This window comes from Mustela lutreola, chromosome 4 (assembly GCF_030435805.1).
Source record: "Mustela lutreola isolate mMusLut2 chromosome 4, mMusLut2.pri, whole genome shotgun sequence".
Classification (NCBI taxonomy): Eukaryota; Metazoa; Chordata; class Mammalia; order Carnivora; family Mustelidae; genus Mustela; species Mustela lutreola.
Genome location: NC_081293.1, coordinates 126,634,732 through 126,647,172, shown reverse-complemented (window position 1 = coordinate 126,647,172; position 12,441 = coordinate 126,634,732). Strand labels below are relative to the sequence as shown.

Genomic DNA, 12,441 nt, shown 5'->3' with positions numbered 1-12,441 from the left:
AGATTCCTTAATTAGCATCCACGGACACACTGTGTTGCGGAGGATCTCTTTACTGTTGGACAGGTGTGATGATCTGAATGTTGAAGTCTGCCCAAAATTCATATGTTGAAATCCTAATGCCTGAAGTGATGGTATTAGGCATGGAGCTGAAGTTGATGATGTCATGAAGGCAGGGACCTAAGGAATTAATGACCTTGTAAAAGAGTCCCCAAGCGCCCTTGCCCTTCAACTATGGGAGGATACAATAAGAAATCAGAGACCTGGAAGAGGGTCCCTCTGACCTAACTGGTACCCTGATCTGGGACTTCCAGCCTCCAGAACGTTGGAAATAATCTCTGTTGTTTGTAAGGTGGATGGTTATAGCTGCCCAAACACACTGAGAGCAGAGAGGAGTTCTGGCTTCCCTTATAGTTTGCACTGACACTGGTGGGGTGATCTCATTCCTCATGGGTTAGGGTGAAAGCCCTAAGCCCTCACTGTACCTCCTCTGCTCCTCTGACACTACCAGCAGAATGCTTGCCATATTCATCTTAGTTACTTTAGATTCCCAGTCTGGAATTCCAGAATCTCCGCCATATATGAGTCTGATTCTGTTGCTTGCTCTGTCTCTTCAGATTTGTTTTTTTGTCTTTCAGCATACTCTGTAATTTCTTTTGTTGAAAGCCACACATGTTGTATTGGGTTAAAAAAAAAAAAAAAAACTGAGGTCAGTACAGGTTTATTGTCCGGTGATAGGTTTCTCTGATTAGAAGTAAGGCTGTGTTTGCTGCTGGTTGTAGCTTTGTTATCAGAGAACAAAATTCCCTCCAGTGTCCTCTTTTTTGTCTTGCCTGTTATCTTTGAATTTCCCTAGAGACTTCTCAGAGTCTGAGTCTTGTGGTTCTGTCAAAGCTATGATCCCCTGTTGCTCTACAAGAGCCCTGTAGATGTGGTAAGGTCTGCAGGAAGAGAAATAATGTGTAGTTCTAGGACTAGGTCTTATTCTTAAGGAAAATGAGTTGGGTGCTTCCCTTACCCCAAGTTGGTTAGATTTTGATAAAACTGCAGTGGTTTAGGCTCTGAAAATATATTTTACCTTGAGATTAGGCTTTATTAAGGAGAATCCAAGTTTGGGGTATATTTCAAAACGGGTACATTTCTCCTTCTGTTGCTGAAAGCAGGAGGAGATTTTTCCCTAATCTTCACAGTGAGAATCTGGTAGGACTCATAGAGCTAAAATTCATGAGAGTGTGGGGGGCCCCCTTCAGTTTTTGACCCTCAAGTGTATATATCCTGACCTTTCAGCCAATTTGTTATTTATAAAGTATAGTTATTAAAATTGGTTCTAACTGCAGGCTTCTACTCAAGTAAGCTGTGAGTCTCTGTATCTTTTAATCCAGTTTTCAGGGTAGCAGTTTGCCTGTAACTTCAGTTATTTTATAAATCTAAGAGCAGTTGTTAGTTTTTCAGTTGAGCTTTTTTCTTATCATGAGGACGGAAGTGGCTACTGTGTCCTTCAGGGCACTAAACTTGATGTATCCTAATTTCAATTTCAACCAGTCAGTTGAAATATTTTCTAACTTCCCTTGTGATTTATTTTTTTGCTATGGTTATTTAGAAGTGTAATACTTAACTTATTAATAATTGGATATTTTATAGAATCCTATTGTTGCGGATTTCTAGTTTATTCCAGTCAGAGGAATATACTCTATAAATTTACAGATTTTTGAAATTTACTCAATCTTGCTTAATGGTCCTACATATGATCTGTCTTGGTGAATATTTTATGTCCACTTTAAAACCTATATTCTGCAACTGTTGGGCATAGTGTCCTGTAAACCATCAGGTCAAGATGGCTGATGTTTTATTTAGATCTTCTAAGTTCTTACTAATTTTTTTCTTCAATTCTGTCAGCACTGAAAGAGGATATAAAAATCTTCAATTATGATTGATGGTTTGTTTCTTTTCGCTTTGAGTTCTTTCAGGTTTGCTTCATGGGTTTTGAAGCCCTGTTTTAGGGAAATATACATTTATACTTGATATGTTTTTCTGATACATTTTTATTTTAATGAAATGTCTTTTTATCACTGGTAATACTCATTATCTTGGCCTCTTGTCAAATAGTAGAACAGCCACTCCAGCTTTCTCATACTGTTTATAAGGTGTTTCTTTTTCTATCCTTTTACTCCAAGACAACAGAGCTGGGCCTTGTTGTTTTTTTTTAAGTCCCTTCTCTGACAATCTCTGATTTTTAATTGGAAAACTTAGTACTTACTTTAAAGGACTTCCTAACATGGTTGGATGTCAGTCTATTATCTTATTTTATATATTTTTTGCTATTTTGTCCCTCTTTTGTTCTTTGGTTTTCTGCTTTCTTGCCTTCTTTGTAATTAGTTGAATTATAATAATATTACATTGATTTCTCTGTTCCAATTTCTAGAGAGACAATTCTCCAAGTCTTTCATGTTTCTACATATCTTGGGAACAAGGTGCGGACTGCCCTTAATACGTTCCTTACCATCTTTTCAAGGATTTTGTATAGTGAATAACCTTGGAAGATACAGTGTCTCCCTCTAGAGCAAAGGGAAGGTATCCTCACTGCCCGTTACAGAGGATTTGGGTCCCCTCAGGTCAGATTCCCCCTGCTGTAATAAAGGCCACTGTGTGTTGATGCCATCCAGCCTTCTTCACGTAGTCCTATGGAAATTGGGGCTCAGGAAATGGGTACGAAAATGCCGATACTGTGGCTGCTGCTGTTCCTGTGAGTAATAAACTGTCCTTTACCTCTTAAGCCAGAGATTCTTGTCTTCCACCAGCTCTCCTGATACTACGGCAGACTAACTTGTTAATTTTCACGTAGAGCGCATGTACTTAGGCCCCTCATGGTTCTTGACAGGATTCATTCTTTCCTCTTTCTTTGTGCTGTAGCTGCGTATATAGTACATCTTTGTACATTACAAATTCTACAACTCACTGTTAGAATTTTATTTTAATGAGTCTTATATTTTCAAAAGAGTTAAAAGGAGAAAGGGGGAAAATAAATTTTTCATATATAACTGTATATTTACCATTTCTTTATTTCCTTCCTTTTTTGAAGATCTAAGTTGCTATTTGGCATCATGGCCCTTTTTCCTGAAGAACTTTTTTTCAGCATTTCTTTCATGCAGGTATTTTGGCAGTTTTTCTCTCAGTTTTTGTTGTACTGAAATGTCTTTGCCATACATTTTGAAACCTGTTTTTGCAGCATACAAAATTCTGCAACTTAAACATGTCATTCATTATATTATCTTGTGACCTTCCCTATGTCTAATGAGAAGTTAGCCTTCATTTGTATCATCTGTTCTCTAGATGTGTTTTGCCACTTTGCTTTTCTTTTTCTGTTTTCGTTGTCTGTTTTTATTTTGCTTGGGATCTTTTCTGATTTGGGGCTCTGTAAATTGATGTTTTGCACATATTTGGGGAAGTTTGGGGCCATTATTTCCTATCCTGTTCTCTCTCTTTCCCTCTGTGATTCCAAATAAATCTGTTTTACCACTTGATGTTTCCCATCAGGTCCTTGAGCTTCTACATTTTTCCTCATTCTTTTTCCCCTTCCTCCTTCAGACTAAAGATCTGTGTTCATGTTCAGTGACTCTACTTGCTGTTTCCTTTCTGCTGCTAAGCCCACTTAGTGAATTTTTCATTTCAGGTTTAGAATTTTCATTTGGCTGTTTTTTATGGTAACTGTTTCTGTGCTGAAATGCCACATCTGTTCATTCATTAGCTGCATATCATCTTTTAAGTTTTTGAATATATTTTTAATAGCTGTTTTAGAGTTCTTGTTTGCTAATTGTATCATCTGAAATTTCAGTGTTGGTTTCTGTTGACTACTTTTTTTTAAATTTATGGGCACATTTTCTTGTTACTTTTTATGTTTTAGGAATTTTGATTATATAGTGGACATTATGAATGATGCATTCTTAAAACTCTGGATTTCTTTTATATTCTTCGAAAGAGTCCATTTTGTTCTAGGAGCAGTTAACTTTGGCTGGATTCACACTCCAAAGTCAGGCTCCTCTGTGTTGGTTTGCAGCTGAAATTTCCACTCAGCCTTTAGCTGATGTCTTTATGTGGGGGTTGAGGTGAGGGGTGAGCAGAACTTAGTTGTCATGCTCTGGGATTGCATAATTTATTGGTGAGCCAAGCTTGGTGGCTGATTTTGTATGCAAACTTGGAGGCTTATGGTTTCTCTAGAGCCTCTTTTCCTACCTAAGTTTCTGAATATTCTGTCAACCTGAATTCTGTATCTGCCATCTCAAGCAAGTAAATGTGCTGTTCTTTGCCACTTTTATGCAAAAAAGCTGCAAATTTGCAAATCTCACTCATTGTCTGTCTTTTAACAACAGTCTTCCTACTGATTTTTACCTGCAGTTTGATTCCTTTCCAGAGATTTCAAGTATTGGGTTTAAATAATATTTTCCCAGACTCTGTAGTTGTTCAGGAGAGTCAATATGACCAGTTCTCTGCCATTACTCAATTTCCTTTTTATAATAATCTCTTAAAACTAGGCATCTAAGCCCTAAGTAGAATACTCTGTAGCTGAGTGACATAAATTTCATTCTGTAAGCAGAAAGTATTATTCAGAAATGTTTTACTTATATTTAAAACTTGAGGAAAATTCCCTTAATTTTTTTTTAAAAGAATGGGTATAACATAAATCTGAGAAGCTCATATTTTGAAAATATATGCTTGAAAGAATAGAAGTACCAATCATTTATCAAAAAGTTTATATATCAGGTTCAGGGATATATTTGGACTACTTTTTCCTCTTATAATTTTAGGATGCCTTTTTGAAAATTGTTCGAAATGAGGGCATTAAATCCCTGTGGAGTGGCCTTCCCCCTACCTTGTAAGTTGCAATTTAATATTTTCTCACTAAATAGTGGTTACTGTTTTGTTTTGCCTTATAATTGGCATAGTTGGATAAAATTGTACATTTGTACTATTGGGGCTTTTTCATTTCCTGAAGCATTGTTTTGTGAGTCCCACAACCACCCAGGAAGGGCAAAGACACAACAATAGCTGACCAGGCAGGCATAAGACTTCCAGAGCCCTCCCCGGGGACATCCCATAGGACAGGCTTATTCTTCCAGCAGTGAATTAAAGTGGTATATGCAAAGTGTTCCTGAAAACGTGTTTGAATGACAGAGTCTGGGGCTTATGTTGGGGATTGATGGCAGGCAAGTTCTTTCTTTGTAATCACGATTACCAAAACCCAGACCCCCAAAAAGAAAGCAAATGTTTGCCAAAAGCCACATTGTTTGTACAAAACAACCTGGACAAGTTGATTTTGTGCTCCAGACATACCAAAAATACCTTATTATAGGGCATATTCAAAGGGCTGCATTCCTTGGAATTGACCAAAGGTAAAACATGCATATATGCTCATCTTCATATAAAGAAGATGAGCAACCAGGCCTGCTGTGGTCAGTCTTTGGTGCACAAGCATAATTTTTTTTTTCATTTTCAGAAATTAAGAACTTGGTGTTATTTGACTTTTATAATATGAGATACTGTGATATGCATACTTTCCCTTTTCTGGATAATCTTAATTCTCTACTAACTAGCTATTGTATGAGTTAATATGATAAACTAGTAAGGCTAAATGTAAAAATCCCAAGTAATACATTTTTTTCCTTCATTTCTTTTTAATGTGTCTTTTTTGTGGAGCAAATTAGTCACTTTCAGGCATACTTTCTTTCTTTTTTTCTTTCATCCATTTTATTTAAAATTTTATTTATTTGACTGAGAGAGAGTGAGAGAGGGAATGTGAGCAGGGGGAACGGGAGAGGGAGAATCAGGCTTCCCGCTGAGCAGGAGCCTCTCACAGGGTTCCATTTCAGGAACCTGGGATCACAACATGAGCTTGAAGGCAGATGCTTAATGACTGAGCCACCCAGGTGCTCCTGACGCATACATTTTAAAAAGTGCCTAAGGTTATTAAAGTTAGTGGCTGATCCAAGACCAGCAATCTATTCTATTCCTAAATTCTCATTATCAAACTTCACTATGGAACATTAGACATTTCAGTGTCTAATGTCCCTTAGACCATAAATGTAAACTGGTTTCTTGTTATGTTAATACATGTAACATGAGAGTACTTGCAACTTTGTGTTTGATTTTATTAACCATTTTGAGAGGCACCTGGGTGGCTCAGTGGGTTAAAGCCTCTGCCTTCAGCTCAGGTCATGATCCCAGGGTCCTGGGATCGAGCCCCCCATCGGGCTCTCTGCTCAGCGGATATCCTGCTTCTTCCTCTCTCTACCTCTCTCTCTGCCTACTTGTGATCTCTGTCTGTCAAATAAATAAAATCTTTTAAAAAAATAATAATAATTCCCTTTTGATAATTTCATTTGCAAGAATATGTCATTGGAATTTCTTCAAAGCTACATATATATAATTCTGCAACATTAATTGTAATTTATTTCTAGAAACAAGCAGGTATGATACTGGTCCATAGTTCAAAAATATTTTATGAATGTTCTTGTATTATTTACTTTAGGGATTTTCATGTTACAGTGAATGTAATTGGGAAGGAAGATTATTGGGAGACCAGAAACAATAGAACAAATCAAGGAGGTAGAAGAGTGTCCTCTTTAGTCTTTTCCTATTTATGACCTGAGCAAGTGCTCTGTGACTTACCTTCACAACTAAAATCTAAACTTCTGTAGGGCATATACCTATTGTACATCTTTTTGTTGCCTGCTAAAGTTAAACACTAATAATTTTAAGATAAAAGAAAAATCAATCTCATTGGCCGGTTCATTACGGTTTTCAGCTTATATATAAGGATTTTAGTTTATATTTAGTAATAATACATTTAAGCCATTCTACAGTTTTGTGTAAATCTTTTTGTTGGTGTGTTTCAAACAGAGTTATGGCAGTTCCTGCCACAGTTATTTATTTTACCTGCTATGATCAATTATCTGCTCTTCTGAGATCAAAGTTAGGAGAAAATGAAAGTCGTATACCAATTATTGCCGGAACTATTGCCAGATGTAAGTAATAAACTTACTATATTTTCATTTTGATTTCTGTTTAAAGCGTCTTTTAAAATTTTGACAGTCACAGATAATTTTGTATAAAATGCAGAGTATTGTAGTTTGTACTAAATTGTTAGTATCTATACTCTAGAAGTCATATAGTATGTAGTGATTGCCGTCAGAATAAGATGTGATCAACCCATCCCTGCTGAATCTTGGACAGAAAGTTTAGACTTTAGATTCTAGATTTTAGAATGACATCGGATGTCAAGTTGATGTCATATTGATGCCCAAGTCCTGAATCATTTTCTTTTATAGACTCTGGGATTCAGAGTTTAATCAGAAGATTTACCCTGTGCAGAAAGATACTTCTCTCTGTGCTGCAGGAGTTTAATTGATGTGTGATATTTCTGGAACCGCTCATGAAAGAGTTGAAACCAAGGATATGATACCTGGTTGGCTCAGTGGAGCACACGACTCTTAATTTTGGGGTTGTGAGTTTGAGCCCCATGTTTGGTGTAGAGATTACTAAAAAAAAAAAATAATAAGATCTTAAAAAAGAGTTGAAACCAGAGAGGGAGTTATATGAAAACAGGCTTTTTTTTTTTTTTTTAAGATTTTATTTGTTTATTTGACAGAGAGAGATCACAAGTAGGCAGAGAGGCAGGCAGAGAGGGAGAAGGGAAAGCAGGCTCCCCACTGAGCAGAGAGCCTGATGCGGGGGCTCAATCCCAGGACCCTGTGATTATGACCTGAGCCGAAGGCAGAGGTTTAACCCACCAGATGTAGTTAACTAGAGCCACCCAGGCGCCCCTGAAAACAGGCTTTTAAGAAATATCTTTATCAAGGAAAAAAAAAAGCACCAATATGTTGGCATCATTAGATATTTGATTTTAAAGTTTGTAGACATTTCAGAATGAAAGTTATTTATATAAAAATGCATGAAATATTTTTGCATGTGCGTTTGTATAGTACATGGCTTTGTTTTTGTTTTCTTATATTTGCTTATTTGTATTAGTTGGTGCAGTAACTGTGATAAGTCCATTAGAATTGATTAGAACCAAGATGCAATCTAAGAAGTTTTCTTACAAAGAATTGCATCAATTTGTCAGCAAGAAGGTGTCTGAAGATGGTTGGATTTCCCTTTGGAGGGGCTGGGCTCCTACTGTTCTTAGAGATGTACCATTCTCAGGTAGGATTTATCTTAGTATCTGTTAAATTTTAGGTAGTGTTGTCTTATGTATATATCACTTCTATTTTTTTTTTATTTGTTTACTTCAATTAGCCAACATATTATACATCATCAGTTTTTAATATAGTGTTCAATGGTTCATTATATATATATCACTTTTAAATTAAGTAAATTTGAAGTCCTTTTAGGCTAAAGGTAAGTTATCTTCTTCAATGACCACAAACTCCTAGTTCAGTGTTGGACTGTCAGATCATTATGTGTCTTTTTTTTTTTTTTGTCAATAGTTTTATTTATATAAACTATTTTTGTTTTAATATTTCAATTGGATATATTTAATGTGAAGCATACATGATTAATTCTTCTCCACTAATATTAGCTTGCCTATAGTGCTGTATAAGATATAATACAAATATTCTAATTACAATGTATTAATACACTAATTTTGAGTTTTATAAGCAAATGTTTGTTGCATGATAGAGAATGCTTTTTTCCTTGCTTTCACTAAGTACCCAATAGGTTTCTTAATTTTAAAAATTTTATAATAATGTTATGGGATAGGGAATATTTCTGTTACCAGTTTGTTATAAGAGCCACAAAGAGGTTAATTTGTTTGATCAAAGTCACAGAGCTAGAACGGGGTGGGATTATGGACATTGGGGAGGGTATGTGCTTTGGTGAGTGCTGTGAAGTGTGTAAACCTGGTAATTCACAGACCTGTACCCCTGGGGATAAAAATATATGTTTATAAAAAATAAAAAATTAAAAAAAAAAAAAAGTCACAGAGCTAAAAACTTCTTCAGTAACAGTATGGGTGCATTTCCAAGTTCGATTATTCCATTATTCCACTCTTCATTTATTTCAATAAAAAGTTTTACTTTACAAAATACAGTATGCTGATGGAATCATATCAAATCCATGGATTTGTAATTTAAAATTATTACAAGCTTGTACATGACTGCAAGGAACTCATTTGATGAATATTAAACTATTTATGTACTAGATACTTTATACTTTGGAAATTTGAAAAATAAAGTATAAGACTACCTGGCTATTACTTTTTCCAGGAGAAAATCTCCTCTAAATCATCTGTTCAGTAGAATCCACATATACAATTTATAAATTTTCTGTATTTTATTAAATTGAACTAGCTGAAAATTAAAATTTTAAATTATTATAAAATAAACCTAGGACTAACCATCATAAGTCTTTATTGGACGAGTAGTTTCTAATTCAAGCCTGACTTTCTGTTTTCCTTCTGTTTCATTTGTTTTTTTTTTTAAAGATACTATTATATTCACATTAGCTAAAACAGACTACCTTTAACATTACCCTAAGTGCAATAATTACTAAGGTAAGTAAACTATTACAAATCAAAATATAAAATATGTTTAAGAGCACTTGTGAATTATGTTGACTTCTACTAAAACACTATTATAAATCAGATAGGAGGAGATTGTGCTAATTATTGAATTGTGGAGAGGGAGAAAATCATGAAAAAGAAGTACAAAACTAACAAATAGCTTATAAAATGTGCATGCTTCAAAGTTCCTCCTTCTTTTCCCTTCAGTTAATCCTTCTCTTGTGCTCTCTTCACATCTCTGTGCATCTATGCATCTTGCCCTTTCCATTAGTATTTCTCTTCAGGCTTTTGTGTTTAGGTATATGATTTAAAAATACAGATTCCTAGGCCAATTATTTGTCTTTAATTATTTGACATTTGATAGATAGGAAATAATGTAGTATACATTATGAACTATTCTAATAAAATGAACACTTGTGAGGTCACCATTCAGTCTCTGAACTAGAACACTGTACTTTTTTAAATCATGAAACCACATATATTCACCTCCACTGTCACATCTCCAGTGGTAACCACTGTACTGGATTATATTATTCATTTGATTTAAAAAAAATAGTTTTACCACATGTCTTATTGCCAAACAATAAGTTACTTAGTTTTGCCTCTTTTTGAGCTTTAAAAAAGGCTTATTTTACTAAAAAATCTTAAGATTCGTTTTAATGTTTTTTTAAAGATTTATTTATTTATTTGACAGATTACAAGTAGGTAGAGAAGGGGGTGGGAAGCAGGCTCCCCGCTGAGCAGAGAGGCCAATGCAGGGCTTGATCCCAGGACCCTGGGATCATGACCTGAGCCAAAGGCAGAGGCTTTATAATGCACGGAACCACCCAGGGGCCCCAGATTCGTTTTTATTTTTATGTGAAACTTTTTTGTTTTCTTTTTCACTCTTGTTTATTAGTAAACAAGTAAGTGCTATTTTGAATATATTTAACAGATTCTTGGTGGACACATACAAGGATATCTCTAGTATTCGATTTGCTAGTTCATATAAGTATTTACATTTTAATTATTACATGTCAGGTTCTTTTCTAAAGTGATTGTATAGATTAGTACATCTACCAGCTTCCTGTTCCTTCATTTCATACCCTCATCAGTATTTTTAGTGTCAAAGTTCTTAAGTTTTGTTTCTGTAGTAATTTAAAGTGGTATCTCACTTTAACTTATATTTATTCATGAGGTTGAGCATTGTTTCATTGGCCATTCATTTATCCATAATTGATTTGCACTTAAGAACTGAGATAAATATTCGGCTTTATTCCCCCCTCCTATGGCTAGATCATTATCCCAGCATCATTTATTGATGCATCATACTTGCTCTGGGGATTTGCACTGTCACCTGTCACATCAGAGCTTCTTGTGTGCATGCATCTGCTCCCTTGGCCAGTTTGTCTGAGCCTGTGCTCATACTGCAGTGTTGTCTAAATTACTAGTGCATTACTAAAAATCTTGGTACCTTATTTTTCCTCTTAGGAATGTCATCTTTCTCTATTATAGAATTCTTCTTTAAAGTGTGTTAGTAGAATTTTAAATTTTTCTCCATAAATATTATATATAACCCTTTTTTTAAAGATTTATTTATAGTTATACCCACTTCCAACTTTGGTAGCTATTTTAAAAGCTCTATTAAAATAAAAATTCCAAATCTTAGGCAGTGTTAAAATGAATTTCCCTGTGTTAGATTATATATAATATTCAGCTACTTTTAAGACCATTATTTCACTTTGCTTATCTTTTGGATTTTCTGTATAGACATACATATGTAAATTATAACTGTTTTGTTTCTTCATTTTTAGTCAACAGAGCATTTTTTTTTCAAACTATGCTTCCTATGACAGTTTTGAATAATAGCAATGATGTTGCATCCCTATCATTTTTCTCATTCTAAAGGAAATAATTCTGTTGTTTCACCATCAATTACTTTTGTTAAGTGTTCTTCATGTATATTCTTTTTCTAGTTAAAGAATTTTCCTTTTATCCCAAGGTTTCCAAGAAATTGCATTGCTTTAAAAGTGAAAATGGGTTGAATTTTATGAATATTTTCCCATCAGTTTTAGATGATCCAATAATTCATTTAAAGGGTTTGTTACATTTACTACCTTTGCATTCCTCTTTTGATAACCCAATGTAGTCATAGTATACGATCTTCTATGAAATACTTCTGGGTTTGGTTCCCTTTTTTTTTTTTTTTTTTTTTTTAAGAATTTTTATGCCTGTGTTAATGAATGAGATTGAACTGTAGTTGTCCTTTCTCCTACTGTCCTTGTCAGGTTTTGGAATTAAAGTACTACTTTACTGTTGTATAGAGGGGTTTTTTGTTTATAAGACTGCTAGAGTATTTCTGAAAACTTGTTTCCCTTTTGTTTTCTTTTTTTCAATCTCACCTAGTATGTGTGTCCAAGCAGAAAGTAGGGTGTGTCAGGGTTAGACTTTCCCTTTTCCTTTACTATTTAACCATGTATATTTAAAGTCCACATTTCACTTTTAAATTATGTGTCATTTCATTTTCTGTTTTTATAGCAATGTACTGGTATAACTATGAAGTTTTAAAGAAGTGGTTCTGTGCAAAATCTGGTTTATATGAACCAACATTTATGATCAACTTTACTTCAGGGGCATTGTCTGGTTCTGTAAGTTGATATTCTTTTCTTGTTAATATTCCAGAATAATGATAATTGTCTTATAAAAACAGAATGAAAGATTAATAGCATTTCATATCTATTGAGATATCACATTTTGGCTGCAGTGCTTTGAAAATTTTCTAAGTATTGACTATCCTGTTTAGAGGAAATAATTTATTAGCCACTAAATATTTTATTTTATTCTATTTTTTAAAGATTTTATTTATTTGAGAGTGGGAGAAAGAGAGCAAGCATGAGTTGGGGGAGGGG

General features: G+C 34.5%; 1 protein-coding gene across 3 annotated transcripts in view; it reads left to right on the top strand.

Annotated features, from left to right (window-relative positions):
* Positions 1–12,441, top strand: part of SLC25A40 (solute carrier family 25 member 40) — a 55,025-nt gene that overhangs the window by 31,285 nt on the left and 11,299 nt on the right. For 2 of the 3 annotated variants that reach the window (XM_059171023.1, XM_059171024.1), the window contains 4 exons: positions 4,800–4,867; positions 6,892–7,016; positions 8,020–8,193; positions 12,071–12,180. In XM_059171023.1, coding sequence (XP_059027006.1) covers positions 4,800–4,867; positions 6,892–7,016; positions 8,020–8,193; positions 12,071–12,180 — 477 coding nt within the window. The remainder of the gene's footprint in view (positions 1–4,799; positions 4,868–6,891; positions 7,017–8,019; positions 8,194–12,070; positions 12,181–12,441) is intronic. The other variant, XM_059171026.1, reaches the window with a different exon arrangement.